At 37.0% G+C, this 18517-nt stretch overlaps 1 protein-coding gene and 1 non-coding gene across 3 annotated transcripts; one reads left to right on the top strand and one right to left on the bottom strand.

Moving 5' to 3' along the window:
* Positions 1-3719: 3719 nt before the first annotated feature.
* On the bottom strand, positions 3720-3825 carry LOC146935784 (small nucleolar RNA R71). The gene has a single exon (XR_015033828.1). It is a non-coding gene; the product is annotated as a small nucleolar RNA R71 (small nucleolar RNA).
* A 10555-nt stretch (positions 3826-14380) lies between these two features.
* On the top strand, positions 14381-16648 carry LOC146935785 (uncharacterized). Of its 2 annotated transcripts, XM_085750866.1 has the most exons (3): positions 14389-14541; positions 14992-15074; positions 15656-16648. In XM_085750866.1, the coding sequence occupies exon 3, from the start codon at positions 15666-15668 to the stop codon at positions 16365-16367; it is 702 nt and encodes a 233-aa protein (XP_085606992.1). In that variant the 5' UTR covers positions 14389-14541; positions 14992-15074; positions 15656-15665; the 3' UTR covers positions 16368-16648. The 2 variants fall into 2 exon arrangements, with proteins under 2 accessions (XP_085606993.1, XP_085606992.1); XM_085750867.1 differs by lacking the exon at positions 14992-15074 and having other exon boundaries at positions 14381-14541; positions 15777-16648.
* The last annotated feature ends 1869 nt before the right edge of the window (positions 16649-18517 follow it).

The raw sequence follows: 18517 nt of genomic DNA on the forward strand, positions 1-18517 counted from the left end.
GAAATCAAATAAAAAAGAATAGATTTGATTAAGAAAATATGGAGAGAGATGAGATCAGGTCTTCGAATCCTCTATGTTTCCCCTAATTGGTTACTGCACCTATTGTTACTCATGATTTTCTAGTTTCACGATAGTTAACAAATTAGCCCTAATCAATCCCTTGAGTTAGGACCCTCTTCTTAAACTACAGCCCCTAATTCCTTAGGTGGTCTAATAATCCTTGAAGGTTTTATGAACGTTAACCTAATATCACTAACAAACGATTATCCATTCCTAGACTAACCATGTTTATTAGAACAATTCAATTAGGTCTAAGTCGAAAGCTATGGTCAGTAGTCATTCGATCTCACAAAATCATGTTTATATTTGATCAGGATATAAAAAGCAGTAAGAACAATTGACTTGAATAAAGACTAGAATTTCATAAATAAACAATAGAGTTTCACAGCAACATATGATCAATTAGGGTTACATAGGTTCATCTCCGACCTAATCTCTAACAGATTTAGCTACTCATAATTGAGTTTACAAATAGCATAATCAATGAAAGAATTAAAACATACATAAACTGGGTTAGAGATGATGAAATCCTCTCCGCTGCAGCCTTCTGGGTGTTAAAATCGCACTTTCGTTCTCCAAAATCGTAACCCTTGTTCTTCAGATTGAGTGCAGTATTTATAGAAGTCATGGGCCTGACCCATCAAAATCGCGCTGCGCCTTGTATAATGGCGTGCCGCGATTTCATAAGAAAATTTGGGGTTGTGATGACATGCTGTCATAACGTAATTTTTAGGACTTATTGTGACATTTTGATAGAGTTCACGTGCAATTTATACTATTCTGGAGCGCAAAAAGCTGAAATATTGAAGCCTGTTCGAAGCAAATCGCGCCACGCCAAAACCTAGCCTTGCCGCGATTTTAGAAGGAAATTTGCATATCTCCCTGTTCTGAGGGAATCGCGGCGCGCCTGATATCAGCCGTGGCGCGATTTTGTTGTTTCAGGCCCAAAACTCTATAAATACAGCACTCAACCTAAGGAACAAGAGTGACGATTTTGGAGAACGAAAGTGCGATTTTAACACCCAGAAGGCTGCAGCGGAGAGGATTTCATCATCTCTAACCCAGTTTATGTATGTTTTAATTCTTTCATTGATTATGCTATTTGTAAACTCAATTATGAGTAGCTAAATCTCTTAGAGATTAGGTCGGAGATGAACCTATGTAACCCTAATTGATCATATGTTGCTGTGAAACTCTATTGTTTATTAATGAAATTCTAGTCTTTATTCAATTCAATTGTTCTTACTGCTTTTTATATCCTGATCAAATATAAACATGATTTTGTGAGATCAAATGACTACTGACCATAGCTTTCGACTTAGACCTAATTAAATTGTTCTAATAAACATGGTTAGTCTAGGAATGGATAATCGTTTGTTAGTGATATTAGGTTAACGTTCATAAAACCTTCAAGGATTATTAGACCACCTAAGGAATTAGGGGCTGTAGTTTAAGAAGAGGGTCCTAACTCAAGGGATTGATTAGGGCTAATTTGTTAACTATCGTGAAACTAGAAAATCATTAGTAACAATAGGTGCAGTAACCAATTAGGGGAAACATAGAGGATTCGAAGACCTGATCTCATCTCTCTCCATTTTTTTCTTAATCAAATCTATTCTTTTTTATTTGATTTCTTAAAATCAAACCAAATCTACTGCCTAGTGGCAAAACAAAATAAACTTTTATACATCCTAATTTTATAACGCAATTGAATTATTGAAGTTAAAAACAGTCCTCGTGGGATCGATATTTTTACTACTTCGATAGTATTTGGTGCACTTGCCAGAGATCTATCAAGTTTTTGGCAAACCAAATCGTGATGACATCCTGTCATTACGTAATATTAGGGACTTATTGTGACATTTTGATAGAGTTCTCATGCAATTTATACTGTTCTGGAGTGCAAAAAGCTTAAATATTGAAGTCTGTTCGAAGGAAATCGCGCCACGCCAATTTCAAGCCGTGCTGCGATTTTTGAAGCAAAATTACATCCTCCCTGTTTGAGGGAAATCGCGGCACGCCATTATACAAGGCGCGGCGCGATTTTGATGGGTCAGGCCCATGACTTCTATAAATACTGCACTCAATCTGAAGAACAAGGGTTACGATTTTGGAGAACGAAAGTGCGATTTTAACACCCAGAAGGCTGCAGCGGAGAGGATTTCATCATCTCTAACCCAGTTTATGTATGTTTTAATTCTTTCATTGATTATGCTATTTGTAAACTCAATTATGAGTAGCTAAATCTGTTAGAGATTAGGTCGGAGATGAACCTATGTAACCCTAATTGATCATATGTTGCTGTGAAACTCTATTGTTTATTTATGAAATTCTAGTCTTTATTCAAGTCAATTGTTCTTACTGCTTTTTATATCCTGATCAAATATAAACATGATTTTGTGAGATCGAATGACTACTGACCATAGCTTTCGACTTAGACCTAATTGAATTGTTCTAATAAACATGGTTAGTCTAGGAATGGATAATCGTTTGTTAGTGATATTAGGTTAACGTTCATAAAACCTTCAAGGATTATTAGACCACCTAAGGAATTAGGGGCTGTAGTTTAAGAATAGGGTCCTAACTCAAGGGATTGATTAGGGCTAATTTGTTAACTATCGTGAAACTAGAAAATCATGAGTAACAATAGGTGCAGTAACCAATTAGGGGAAACATAGAGGATTCGAAGACCTGATCTCATCTCTCTCCATATTTTCTTAATCAAATCTATTCTTTTTTATTTGATTTCTTAAAATCAAACCAAATCTACTGCCTAGTGGCAAAACAAAATAAACTTTTATACATCCTAATTTTATAACGCAATTGAATTATTGAAGTTAAAAACAGTCCTCGTGGGATCGATATTTTTACTACTTCGATAGTATTTGGTGCACTTGCCAGAGATCTATCAAGTTTTTGGCGCCGTTGCCGGGGACTGTTGAATTATTTCAACAAGGCAATTACGTTATAATTTAGGGTTTTTGCAATTTAATTTTCTGTTTTTAATTTTTATTTTTCTGTTTTCATATTCACTTGATTACTTTGCGTTGTGCAGTGCTACTAATGTATTTTGCTGTTTATGCGAGGTAAACAGAGCTCAAACGACTTAGAGTACGATCCGGAAATTGAAAGGACTGCTAGAGCACGTCGGAAAGCTGTCCGGTCGCAAAGGATAGCTCAGTCCGTTCCACCGGGTGTTCGAGAACAAATACTGGAGCCACTCTCAACTGAATCTGAAACGATCTCTTCTCCTAAATCTGCAACTATGGAAGGAGAAGGAGTTGTACCACCGAGACCTAAGCTTGGAGACTGTGGGTTAGCCACTCATCGCGATCAACTGACCCACACTTTTCAACCAGCTAACCCCGTAGCTTTCGACATCAAGACAACTGTCCTCAACGGTTTGAGGGACAAGCAATTCGATGGGACTGAAGCTATGAGTCCTCATGAACACTTGAGCCGCTTTGCTGAAACTTGCGAGTTTTGTGTGCAACCAGCCACCGTGACTGAAGCACAAAAGAAGCTAAGGCTATTTCCTTTCACCTTGACGGGAAGAGCAAAAGATTGGTTGCTAACAATTCCAAACGGGACTGTCCAAACATGGGAAGAGTTGGAGCTGAAGTTCTTGGAGAAATATTTCCCTATGTCTAAATATTGGGAAAAGAAGATGGAGATCTCTAACTTCAAGCAAGGAGAAGGTGAATCATTGTATGATGCTTGGGAGCGATTCAATTTGCTTCTGAAGAGATGCCCTAATCATGAGTTCACCGAGAAGCAATACCTCCAAATCTTCACTGAGGGGGTAACACCAAACACTAGAATGTTCTTAGATGCTTCCGCGGGAGGTAGTCTCAAAAGCAAAACTGATCATGAAGTTCAAGCTCTAATTGAAAACATGGCTGGCAATGAGTATCATGATCAAGCTAAGAAGAAAGAAAGAGGAGTGTTTGGGGTAAGTGAGCAAACTGCTATCCTTGCTAACCAAGCAGCTATGAACAAACAAATCGAAGCTCTAACTAAGGAGTTTCAAGGCTTTACCTTGGCTCATAAGCAACAACAAGTAGCTGCAATCAAGTGTGACTTATGTGGTGAAGAACATCCAAACGGTGAATGTGTTCCAGAAGGATCGAGTGAAGAAGCTAACTTCATGGGAGGTTATCAAAGGCAGAATCAATACTACAATTCAGGCATCAATAAGCATCCCAATCTAAGCTACTCAAATAACAATGCTTTGAACTCTCAGATGCTCACTCCTCCTCAACAACAACAAAGGAAGCCATCAGCTCTTGAGGAAACTATGATGAACTTCATGAAGATGACACAAGGCAACTTTGAAGAGATGAAGAAAAGTCAAGAAGCTGAAAGAAAGAATAATGAAGCTTCAAGAAAGATGCTTGAAACTCAACTGGGGCAATTAGCTAAGCAATTGGCTGAACAAAACAAAGGCGGATTCTCAGGTAACACTAAAGACAACCCTAAGAATGAGTTTTGTAATGCTATTGAATTGAGGAGCAAGAAGGTTTTGACACCTTTAGTTCCAAAAGCTCCAAAGAAGGTTGATGATGTAGTTGAGGTGGAGGAGAATGATGTAGTTGAAAAAAATGATGAGGGTGAAGTTGAAAAAGAAAATGATCATGGAGTAGTTGAAAACGAAAGGAAGAAAAAAATAGAGGGAGAAAAAATTGAGAAGTTAATTGATGAAGATTCAATCTTGAGGAAGACGAAGAGTCAAATATTGAAAGATGGAGACAAACCACAAGTTATTCCATCATATGTGAAGCTTCCATACCCTCACCTTTCAAAGAAGAAAGAAAAGGATGAAGGTCAATTCAAGAAGTTCATGCAACTTTTCTCACAACTTCAGGTGAATATTCCTTTCGGTGAAGCTCTCGACCAAATGCCGTTGTATGCTAAGTTCATGAAAGACTTGTTGACTAAACGAAGGAAGCCTAAGGATGATGAGAACATAGCACTTTCTGAGAATTGTAGTGCTATTCTTCAAAAGAAGCTGCCACCTAAGCTGAAGGATCCTGGAGCTTTCACTATCCCTTGTTCTATTGGACCGGTAGACATTGGAAGAGCTTTATGTGACTTGGGAGCAAGTATCAACCTGATGCCTCTTTCAATGATGAAGAAGCTTAAGTGTGGGGAACCAAAACCAACAAGAATGACCATTACTTTAGCTGATCGGTCAATCTCTTATCCTTTCGGTGTGCTTGAAGATGTGCTAGTCAAGGTTAATGACTTGGTGTTCCCAGCAGATTTTGTGGTCTTGGATATGGCTGAAGATGAAGACATGCCACTGATTTTAGGAAGACCTTTCCTTGCAACTGGTCGTGCTTTGATTGATGTTGAACGTGGCGAGCTAATGTTGAGGTTCCATAAGGAGCAGGTAGTTTTCAATATCTTTGAGGCAATGAAGCACCAAGATGAGAACCACAATTGCTACCGGATTGACGTTGTTGAAGAAACAGTCGAAAAGAACTCCATTGAATCTCAACCTATTCACCCTATGGAAGGAGAAATTGTTAAGCCTATTGAAAGTAAGGAAGTGGTTGAAGATGTGGATCTAAGGAAGTCTGGTGCACAAGGAACTTTCAAGGGTAAGGAACAAAAGCTGAAACGGTACCGTAAAGGAGGGCTCCCAAACAATGAAGAGGGAGAGACATCAACTGATCCTTAGGGATAGTCATCAGTCAAGCTAGTGACGGTAAAGAAGCGCTGGGTGGGAGGCAACCCACTATTTAATTTTCAGGTATGATTTTATTGCTTTCAAAAACAAAAACACAAAAATATTTTTTCTTTTCTTTTAATACAAGGCAGGAAAGTTTTAAAAGTTTGTTCAAGGATACCTCTTGCTAAGAAAATCATGCAAGGTACTGATGTCTTGCATGATTCTCTCCTCAAAAGTTTTTCAAAAATTCAAGGAACTCAGGCATTTTTCAAGAAAACAAAATTTTGGCCTGAGGAAGCAAAGAATGCTCCCTGTTTGACCAAAATCGCGCCGCGCCTATATATGGCCGCAACGCGATTTTCATGAGCAAACTGCATAACCCCCTGTTTTAATGAAATCGCGCCGCGCCTTGTATTTGGCCGCAGCGCGATTTTGCTTGGAAGCTGCCCAACCGTTGCAAAAACTAGCCGTTACAAAACCACTATCTCCCAACCGTTGCAAAACTAGCCGTTACTAGCCGTTGTAACACAAAATCGCGCCGCGCCTTGCACTTTGGGGTGCCGCGATTTTGCCCAAACAGACCTATAAATCCTTCACTGTTCATCATCATTATCATTCCATTCTTCATACCTTTCTCTACCAAAACTTTCCTAAACTTCTTGTCACGAAATCTCCTCATCTTCATCTCAATATTCACTTCCTAACCATCATCAAACCACATTCCTATCACAAATTCATCAATCCAAACCACCATCAAACCACAATCATTCCCAATTTTCCCAAACTTCACAAAAATCCCCTTCTACCATATTCCCAAACCACAAATGGCCTCCAACCAAAGAAGTACCCGCTCAAAGAAAACCACCAACCCAAAACCATCAACAAGCAAATCCAAACGTCCTCGTGCCGCATCCGAACCACCCGAAAACGCCATCCATTTCATCAATGACCAAGCCCAAGAGTTCCATCAATCTATGAAGAGTTTCGAAGTTATAGGGGAGAGGAAATTTGATTTCACAAAGCTAGTGAAGTATCCTTTCTTTGAGTCTGAATTAAGAAGGAGGGGGGGTGGACGAGATTGAATGAGATGATCGACGAGGCAAACAACAAAACGGTGATCGTCGAATTCTTTGCAAATGCAAGGGTGTCCGATACACCCTTTCAATCTTTTGTTCGAGGAAAGTACATTGATTTCAGCCCGGATGCTCTCAACGCATGGCTGAATGTTCAAGCACCGGAGGAGTGTTGGGTAGAAAAATTGAGGAGGGAGAGATTTGCCATTACGGAGGATACCTTTGATGAGATCATCACAACCATGTGTAGGCCTGGGTCGACTTGGAAAAAGTCCCGGATGCTTACTTATGCGGAGATGTTGCCGGTACCCAAGGCGTGGGTATCATATGTGGTCCAGACTCTTGAGAGTGCATCTTGCACTTCTGAAATTCCTCTCAAGAGGGTGCTTGCTGCCTATGCCATCATCAAGGGGCACCCTATAGATATTGGCCGCCTCTTGGCCAATAGTCTTCATGATCTAGCAACCGGGAACACCACACAATTGGGACATGGAAGCTTAATTAATTGGTTGTGTGAGCAACAGTTGGTGCCGGCTTATGATAGTGATCTCAACACAAGCAATATGAAGCCGATCACCGACTCGGTCATGGATGGGTTTGTGAAGAAATATGAAGGCTATATGAAGGAGAGAGAGAGGGAGGCAGCAAGGCATCAACAAATGGAGCAAAGAGGGAGTAGTAGCCAAGGGGGTTATGCTCCTCTTCATCCAAAGCTTGAGGAATTCATGCATGTGCAAGCTAATTGGATGACTGAGACTTCAGACCAGCTGTGGGTGAACCGTCCTAGGTTCTCAGCTGCGTTTGCTGCGGAGGCTCAATTGCATATGGGTCCGATTAGGGGGTCTTATGAGAGGTTTGGAGGCTCCCGTGAGCACATGGAGCAATATTTTACACATCAAGAAGAGTATGGGCTGCGCATGAGGAGGGAAATCACTGATGATTTCAATACCACCGAGCAAGATCAAGGGGATGGCATTTTCGAAGGATTGAGGACACCTGGGGCTGGACACTCGGATGATGATATTAACATGGGCTGATCTACTGATGGATTAGCATTTTCTGCTTTGTATTTTATTTTCAGTTATTTTTCTTTTGATGTATTTTCTTTATTTTCCTTTTAATGTCGAAGTCCATTGAACTTATTTCCCTATTGTAATTGCTCCTGCACTTGTTTTATTAATGAATTTGTTTTGTTTCATGTGACCTATTCCAGTTTAGTAACAGTTGTTTGATGAAACAGTATTCCAAAAGTTCTAAAGGAGGGGTGACTTGATTCAAAGGCGAAGTGTACGGCGATGCTAGGTAGTCACATCGACTCTTCGTGTAAAATAAGTTTCGAATTGTGGTTATAAAATTTTCTTATGTGAAACAAAATAAACCTCTCATATGATGATATTAACATCGACTCTTCGTGTAAAATAAGTTTCGTCCCTAGAGAAGATTCAATTGTCATCTTCCAGTCGAGCTAGAACATAAAGCTTATTGGGCCATTAAGGCCTTAAATTTTGATCAAGTAGCCGCTGGTAAGAAAAGAATTTTGAAACTTAATGAACTTGAGGAGATGAGGCTTAGAGCGTATGAAAATGCACTCATCTATAAAGCCAGGACAAAAAGGTATCATGACAAAAATTTATTGTCTAGGGATATTAACTGTGGACAACTAGTTTTGTTGTATAATTCCAGGTTGAAGCTGTTTCCTGGGAAGCTCAAGTCAAAATGGTCTGGGCCATTCTTGGTCAAAAGTGTGTCACCATATGGAGCTGTTGAACTAGTGACGCCTGAAGGAGACCGAAGTTTCAAAGTGAATGGACAAAGAGTTAAACCATACCTAGGTGGCGACCTACCAAAAGAGAGGGTGGGACTCATTCTGAAGGACCTCTAAGGATCCTTAGCAGTCAAGCTAGTGACGATAAAGAAGCGCTGAGTGGGAGGCAACCCACTAGATTTACTTTGTTTTTCAATACATTCAGTTTCTATTTTCCTTTTAATGTCGAAGTCCATTGAACTTATTTCCCTATTGTAATTGCTCTTGCACTTGTTTTATTAATGAATTTGTTTTGTTTCATGTGACCTATTCCAGTTTAGTAACAGTTGTTTGATGAAACGGTATTCCAAAAGTTCTAAAGGAGGGGTGACTTGATTCAAAGGCGAAGTGTACGGCGTTGCTAGGTAGTCACATACTCCCAGAAATCTCAGCCATAAGGTTCATTGCCAAATCTTGTTTTTCAATTTACTTATATTTAGATTAGTTTTCCATGCAACTACATTTCTAGAACTTGCATTGTTTCTCTATTATTGATTGGTCTTTGTCAATTACTCACTGAGGCAAAAGTGCTTGGTCCTGTGAGCCTTTTTGAAGCCTACCCTATTTTAATTTGTTGAATTTATCCTTTCTTAACCAATTGTGAGCCGGTAGGATTAGAACTTTTTGTTCGGTGACAAACTACATTACAAGCCTAGAGACTTTTAGGACTTGTCCCTTAATGTATTTTCTGAGTTAAGGCATTGTAGAATGTTGCTAAAGATTAAGTTTGGGGTTGCTATTGGAATTTGCAACCAACTAAGTTTGGGGTGGGGGTACTAGAGAATAAGAGAACAACAATGAAAGAAATATGAAATTGTCATGCAAAATACACACAAAAATGGTGTATCAAAAAAAAAAGAAATTGAATGATGAAAAAGGGACAAAACATTGAAAATCCGAGTAACTTCAAACTCGATTGCCCCTAAATGTTAAAAATGTTCTCTAGTACCTTTGCATTGATTGTATTTCCACAAGGTGAATGATTGAAGGATTGAATTTTGTGCTTTAACTTCCGTAGGAATGCCTAACTCAAATTTTGTGTAGCCTACTTATCCAAATATATCCCACCTTTCACCTAAGCCCCGTTATAACCCTAAAGACCTCAAAAGTGTGTAATGATACTGACTTTGATTGATGTTTAGAAACTTTTCAAGCGTATGGTAATATGTGGACCTGCATGTCGACTGGTAGAACCCTGTTTCATATTGATGCGTGGAGTTGTGAACTGGTGGATGCGAACTGTAACGCCCGTCTTAACTATTTAATTAATTCAATGAAGTTTAGAATATATTTATAAATATATGCTTATATGATTTATAATTTGAGTAATTTATGTGATTTATGATTTGAGTAAGTTATACGATTTATGAAGAAATTATGTGGAGTATAGGATGTTGTGAAGTTGTTATGTTGGTGTGACTTATTTTATTATTAAATAAAATAAGATATTAGAAATAAAATAAAAATATTAGAAGTTAGGCTGTGAGGTGGAAAGAGTAAGTTTATAGGTGAGATGAGTAATAAGAGTAAATAAATAATACAGACATAAGTGGGAAACGTTTTTACGTGAAACGCTTTTGGAGAAAAGGGAGAAAAGTCAGAATAGGAGAACCAGAGGGAGAGGCTATCGATTCTGCAATTACAAGGTAAGGGTGAGACTAATTTTCATTACTATTAAGGGTATGATTCTATAGGATGAATTTAGCATGATTAGGTTAAGTTTTGGTGAGAATTGGGAATTAGGTTTAAGACCGAATTTGATGATTGAATCATGAAAAGATGTTAGGTTGATGCTAAATTAGTGTACAGAACTTAGTTATACCATAAGATGATAATTTGATGTTAAATTGAGGTTAGAATTAGGAGATTAAGTGAAAAGTTGGAATTTTTAGGTTTCTGGCCGTACTGACATTCATCGCTCGCACCTGTGAGCAAGAACACTCGCATCTGCGAGCTAGAACCCAGAACTCGCAACTGCGAGCAATGCACTCGCAACTGCGAGTGACCTGTGAGCTCGCAACCGCGAGCAGAATAACTCGCCACTGCGAGTAAATACGTAGGAACCCAGAATGCACACTTTGCTCGCCATTGCGAGTGAAGTTACTCGTCACTGCGAGTTAGGCTGTTAGTTGCCCAAAATTGTCCCGATGCGATCCTTTCGCACGTGTAGTCTTGAGATGACCTTAGAAGTAAGTTAGAGAGCTGTTTAGGATGCTTTCATAAGCTCCAGAAGTCTGTTATGGTGACTGAAACTAGAAGTGTTGCTGCATGAATGCTATAATGATGTTTTATGATAATTATATTGATGTAATTAATTCTTTATATGAATGTTAACACATTCAAGCGTTGTTAATTGTTGTATGTTGCTGCTGTTTTCTGTTGTCGACTGTTAGTGCCTTGAGGTTGCATGAGTCGGTCTATGTTGTTGGAATTTAAGAAGTCGTCCATGATTATGAGTCGTATGAGTTGTACACGTCGTTGTCTAAGTTGTTGGAAGTTGAGTTCATTGCATACTCATTAAAGTTGGGGGCTTTAGGCCCGGCAGCCTTTGTGCTCATTAAAGTTGGGGGCTTTAGGCCCGGCAGCCTTTGTGCTCATTAAAGTTGGGGGCTTTAGGCCCGGCAGCCTTTGTGCTCATTAAAGTTGGGGGCTTTAGGCCCGGCAGCCTTTGTGCTCACACGTTGAAGAGCCTATTATGCTCATTTTGTTGCTGATTGGTACCACATGCATTTGCATATCAAGAAGTTCATGATGTTTAAGTTGTCGAGTTGTTGTCGAGTTGATAGAGTTGCATGGTCAAAGATGAGTCGTGTTGTTAGGTTGTTGTTGAGTTGATAGAGTTGCATGGTCAAGGATGAGTTGTGTCGTCAAGTTGAGTGTTAAGTTGATTATGATTTGTGATGAAAATTAGTAATGGTATTTGATGATTGTATTTGTTATGTAATGAAAAATATGCTAATTGTTAATTGTTGATATGTTATTAATGTTTAAGTTGTTAAATGCATTTTATTGGATTATATGCTTAATGTATTGATTATGAAATCTCACCCCTTCTGCGTATATGTTGCCTCGACCGTGGGTAATGTGCAGGTAATAAAGATTAGAGGCGTTCATGAGTGGACTCTCAGTTGGTGTCTAGGTGCTCTGATACGTAACGGGATGGGGGCTTGCATTTACTTCTATTCCTTACGTGTCTCTTTTATGAACTAATTTATGAGATTTTTCAATAAGGCCTGCGTGCCAAGACTTTTAAATGTTGAACTAATTTCCGCTGCAATAGTTTAAGATTTTTCATGATGTTGAATTTGAAGGATTATTATTATTATCCATTTTATGATTTAAATGAAGTATGTGACATTCCGTTGTGATCAAAATACTCTGATTTTAAATGAAATTTTTATGTTGGGAAAACGGGGTGTTACACGAACAAGTCAAACTAGCTCATCTTTAGCTAGAAGGAGAATGAACTTTTAGGTACTATCGTTTTGTCAGGTAACTGTTATTTTACTGTCGTTTGTCACTGTTGCAAGCAAATTCCTTGAGGACAAGGAATGGTTTAAGTTTGGGGTTGTGATGACATGCTGTCATTACGTAATTTTTAGGACTTATTGTGACATTTTGATAGAGTTCACGTGCAATTTATACTGTTCTGGAGTGCAAAAAGCTGAAATATTGAAGCCTGTTCGAAGCAAATCGCGCCACTCCAAAACCTAGCCTTGCCGCGATTTTAGAAGGAAATTTGCATATCTCCCTGTTCTGAGGGAATCGCGGCGCGCCTTATATCAGCCGTGGCGCGATTTTGTTGTTTCAGGCCCAAAACTCTATAAATACAGCACTCAACCTAAGGAACAAGGGTTACGATTTTGGAGAACGAAAGTGCGATTTTAACACCCAGAAGGCTGCAGCGGAGAGGATTTCATCATCTCTAACCCAGTTTATGTATGTTTTAATTCTTTCATTGATTATGCTATTTGTAAACTCAATTATGAGTAGCTAAATCTCTTAGAGATTAGGTCGGAGATGAACCTATGTAACCCTAATTGATCATATGTTGCTGTGAAACTCTATTGTTTATTAATGAAATTCTAGTCTTTATTCAATTCAATTGTTCTTACTGCTTTTTATATCCTGATCAAATATAAACATGATTTTGTGAGATCGAATGACTACTGACCATAGCTTTCGACTTAGACCTAATTGAATTGTTCTAATAAACATGGTTAGTCTAGGAATGGATAATCGTTTGTTAGTGATATAAGGTTAACGTTCATAAAACCTTCAAGGATTATTAGACCACCTAAGGAATTAGGGGCTGTAGTTTAAGAAGAGGGTCCTAACTCAAGGGATTGATTAGGGCTAATTTGTTAACTATCGTGAAACTAGAAAATCATTAGTAACAATAGGTGCAGTAACCAATTAGGGGAAACATAGAGGATTCGAAGACCTGATCTCATCTCTCTCCATATTTTCTTAATCAAATCTATTCTTTTTTATTTGATTTCTTAAAATCAAACCAAATCTACTGCCTAGTGGCAAAACAAAATAAACTTTTATACATCCTAATTTTATAACGCAATTGAATTATTGAAGTTAAAAACAGTCCTCGTGGGATCGATATTTTTACTACTTCGATAGTATTTGGTGCACTTGCCAGAGTTTATCACTTAACAAGAGAAAAAATATATTGTTTTATAAAAAAAAAATCATTGAGTGTCTATGAGTATTGGTCTAGGTAACTTAAGTTCAATTAAAAAATTTCTTATGTTGCGGTTTGGTTGGTAAAATAAAAACCGCAAACCAAACCAAACCATACCATGCGGTTGAGTAAAAAACCAATACGAACACATTCAAATCAAATGCGGTTTTTTGCGGTTTCAATTTGGATTAGTTCAGTTTGCGTTTTTTTTCATTAGATTGAGTTTTGAACACTCCTACTTTTGAATGTATTATTGGTGCTTGTGGAGCATGAGTGCTCAACTAAGTACTCTCTCTCCCCCATGTGACCCACAAAATAACTATTTGTAGAGTTTACCATTGAAGATACTTTTATTCACCTTAAAGATAAAATTTTAACCATTAAATTATTGCATAAAAAAAGTGATTTGTAAACTAATGTTTAATAATGAGTTAATCAATATAAATAACTATATTTTTAGCTTTTTAGCTATTTATACTATATGTAAAGAAAACTACCCCTTTCAGATTTTTTGGGCTGGATTTTTTTTCTTCAAAAAATGCATATAAAACAAAAATATAAGAATAAATTTAAACATTTTCTCAAAAAAAAAATAATAAATTTAAATATTAAAATAAAAGTGTAACAAACATAAATGTCCAATTTTTTACTTTATCATTTAAAAAGTGAAACAAACTAGATGAATGTATCTATACTTACTTTTTCATTATCTCAATTATACTCTTAAACAACAACTTTTTCTATAATAAAGATTGTTGTTGGTGTCATTAACAAATAAGAATTTAGATTAAATTTTTTTGTTATATTGTTGGTTTCATTGAAATATATAATCATGGTTAGTATTTGTTATAATTTGAAAGCAATAAACATATATATTTTTTCTTTTAATCAAATTTAAAAATTCATAAAAAATATTATTCATAGTTTTCAAATATTAGTGCAATAAAAAGAGCGGAAAGACGAACTCGTGTCCTTTTCAGTAATCTTTATAGAAACAACAAATCTTACTGGGTTTGTGGGATTACATCATTGGGCCTAGCCCAATAGCATATAAATTGAAAAGGATAACCCTAGATTCCCTCTTCAATTGTTTTGCCAGCCGCTTCTTCACAGCAGTTCTTCATTTTTATCTCCACATCACTTGAATGACTTCTTAGTCAATGTAACAAAGCATGTGCTGACTATTCATAAGAACCAAAAACTACTCAACAAGTATATGGTGGAATGCAAACAGGTAATCATTTTCATTTTCATTGTAGCTTACAATGTTGGAGATTTCATGAATATTCACATTTCACGTGTAAACTACTGTTTTAACAAACTAGTATATTAACATAGGGCCCATTTTGGATCTTATTTTTGAGTTTATACAAACACAATTTACGTAGATAATTTGTAAAAAAAAAACAAAGAAACTTATGTAAATACATAAGCTTTTATGTATTTTTATGAATTTGTTCAATAATTTATGCAAACACTTTTTTATGAAGATACCATTTTCGTAAACGTATGAATTAATATAAAAACTTATTATATGCAAATTTACATAAGCTATTTTTCGTAAGCTAAAAAATAAGCCAACCTAAACGGCCCATAGTAAAAAGATAGCTATTTATATTGATTAAGTCATTATTTATAATGATTATAACACTAGTAATATATCTTTTTTTGCTGCTCTTGTTAGCTACCTCACAATTCACATGCTAAGAACTGATGCCATAGCTAGCTACTTTGAGCTGGAAAGAGGATAAGTCTTCAAGATATCTGGTAACCCTGCTGTGTTGTGTAATAGTTTGATTACATTCTGCTGCTATGTATGGAACAGTGACAAGTCCAATTTTATTGTTTTAGAATCTATCATGCTTATAGTTAGCAGAAAGATTATAATTGGATTGTTTAGTGTTTGCAAATTCTGTTGTGTATATGCTCTGTTTTGCCCTTACATTTTTTAAACTTGTCAAGTTGAAACTCGTGATAGTTGACCACATCCTATGAAGCACGGACATCGGACACGACACAGACACTAACATGCGAACATTGACAATAAATTTGAGAAAATGACATAATTCAGTGTAATCCTATGTGTCATTGTCGTGTCGGTGTCAGACACTGATGCATGTCTGACACCAGGACACATCCATCTAATCTGAGGAGTGTCCGTGTTTCATGGACCACATCACTTCTTAACTAGAATGCTTCATTGTTCAATATATACTCTTACACTTATGTTATAAACTTGTTAATTTAGAGCATGATTAGGTGAAGAGAGATGGTATCTGTGAGTTTGAAAAGATTTTGTTCCCTTTCCCTCCAATTCCAGATATTATAATAATATTATTCATTCATAGATTCTTTGATATGAGGATTCGAAAAGCCGCGAAGATTTCCCCTCTTCTATTCACTTGTTCGTCTTCACTGCTACAAAATGATTCATTACCAGTTGAACCTTTTCAAATGCACGTTTGTCAGCTTAACCAATCTCCATGGGATGCCATCCCCTTTCACTTCGACAACTCCTCAATCCAGTTCGAAGATTCTCTTGCAGCTCTTGATGAAAGTGTGGCTTCGATGATGGAGACTGATGTTGTTGATATTGATAATAAACCTGTGATAGAAAATTCCTCTATAATGGCGATTGACGATAATCAACAATGTGATGGTAATAAGAAGGTAGTTAATAATAATGGTGGCTGCAACAAAGGTTTGAAGAGAAACTCAAATGGGGGAGGAGACATTGAGGCACCGCGGCGTGGTAGAGGCAGACCGAAGAAGGTGGCAACGGATTCAGCTTCAGGTTCGAATAATAATGAATTCTATTTTTATTCTGGGTTTGGTCCATCGCGGGGGAAACGAAGAGGTGATAAAAATGAAGATAACAAGAGTGTTGTAGCATTAGGTACTAGTAGTGATGATATTAAGGTTAATGTTGGTGTTGATGTTGTTCCTTGTTCGGAGGGATTGGACTATTTTGAAGATTATGAGGATGATTATGATGATGGTAATGGGAAGAGGAGAATGAGGAAACCCGTGAAAGAAAGGTCACTAAAATCGTTAATGTGAAATGAAGCTAACATGTTTCTAAGAAGAATTATTTATATTGGGTTGGGGTTCATTGTTGTATTCTTGCTCTTGTTCTTGTTGTATAATTATGTCGATATTTTGGGTGGATTATCGATTATTTAGGGCTGTTGTATGAAATCTTTCAACCTTTAGGGATATTTTAGGGCTATGTAATTCCAAATATTATGACCAGAAGAACTAAAATTTTAGTAGGAGAGAAGTTAGTTATACTTAGCTGAAATGTTCATTTTTTCACCTTAAGATTCTATAACTTTTGAATATGCCATTGTTGTTTATACTTTTCATGATTAGAAAGAGATTTTACATGAAAGATATGTGATTGACTTGCATTTGGTTGCAAATTGCTAGTGTTGAAGTCACATGAGGAATGAATTTCTAAGAGTGAAAGATTGTGAAGAAGTATCAAGGCACTTGTGGTGAAGATTGTGATTGACTTTCAGGCTTTTTCATGAAGATTGTTATAAAGATCTTAGGAAAGGAACACTAAGGGAGGAATGTGTCTTGTTTGCAAAAGCTCATGCAAATCAATTTGATTTGCTGCTAACTTTTCTTGATGAGCTATCTGACTTTTCGATATATGAAACAGTGACAATACCAATTTTATTTATTGTTTTAGAACCTAACATACTTTCAATTAGCAGAAAGACTGTTATAAAATGTATTGGTTAGTGTTTAGCAAGTTCTATTGTGTATGAGTTCTGTGTTGCCTTCTCAATCCATATAAGTTTTTTCCTTCGAGCTTTTGATATATTTTACCATCAACTTGACCTTCACCAGTATAATCATTTTTATCTGCCATACCATTGTACCAAATAGAATTGTCAACATTGACATGACCGAAGCAAAGAAGATATTGTCCGCTATCGTGCCTAGTATGACATTATGTATTCGATATTTTTTGCTAAAGGGCAATGTGCATCTTATATCCAACTATTAAGTACAAAAAGTATGGACCAAACGGAACACGACATATCAGAAGATGCTTCCTTGCTAAGCTCATGGTTTTAGAATATTGAAGGTGAAGACGAAACTCCATTCGATCATCATCATACTAGCCATGAAATGCAAAGCAACAACTGCATTTATAACACGCACCTCATTTCTCTGCATATGTTTTTGTCTTGTGGTTCAACCCATGAAGAATGTGCATTGTGTAGGAAGGGACCAGAAATGATGAGGACTTGGACTTGGGTGAAGAGCTTGTTGATCAACAAATTCACTTTGTCAATTTAATGGATATTAGATCGTTATGTCAGAACACATAGCCATGTCTTTAAACCTACCCGTCATGTATCTGTATTTGCAAGTGCACATAGCCATGTCCTAAAGTCAGAACACAGGTTCTTAGTACTACTATGTTTTCCTGGTACTGTTATACAAGGGTGTCTAGAATTAATTGTAGAAAAACATCATGAGTATTGGAACCTGAGTTCTGAGGTTAGGACATGGCTAAGTGCTACATGTGCAAATATAGATACACGTTGGATGGATTTGAAGGCACCAACAACAACATTAACGGTCTAATATCCACTAAAATTGATAATGTGAACTCATTTGTCCATAAGCTCTTCACCCAAGTCGAGGTGCACACTGTTTCATATCGCCTCACCATACAAACCCAATTTTCTTCATGGGTTAACCCAAGCGACAAAAGACTTGTGCAGAGAAATGAGATGCATGTCATTAATCTTGTTGTTGCTTTGCATGTCATGCCCAGCATGATAATCCCATGTTGCTACTACCTCCTCTCCCAAGTCCAAGTATTTCATCCCTGTTGATGCAATTGAGGGTACCTGTATTTGTTGGTGAAAACAAAATGCAACTTTGATGATCATTGTCTATTAGATTCTAAGAAATTATGTAACTGCAAAATGTTAGGCTCACTGTATGATATGGACAATTCTGGCAACACTAACATATACACAAATCAATCTTCACATCAAATAGACCATAGTGATAATTGTTACTCGTTCTATATTAGTCCTTTTTTCCTATAGTGTACTTAAATTTTGCTCTAAAGGTAGTGAAATTCACTTTATGAGTTCATGGTTGCAGTTAGTTAACAAGTTTGGTGGAAAAAGATAAATGCATTTAGCATATTCAGGACATGAATGTATTTGGTTGTGAAC

Source organism: Medicago sativa, chromosome 3, assembly GCF_051527215.1.
Source record: "Medicago sativa cultivar Bolivia chromosome 3, Bolivia_mono, whole genome shotgun sequence".
Taxonomy (NCBI): Eukaryota; Viridiplantae; Streptophyta; class Magnoliopsida; order Fabales; family Fabaceae; genus Medicago; species Medicago sativa.

Coding starts and splice junctions, on each gene's coding strand:
- LOC146935785 (XM_085750866.1), top strand. CDS start 15,666: ATGAGGATTCGAAAAGCCGCGAAGATTTCCCCTCTTCTATTCACTTGT.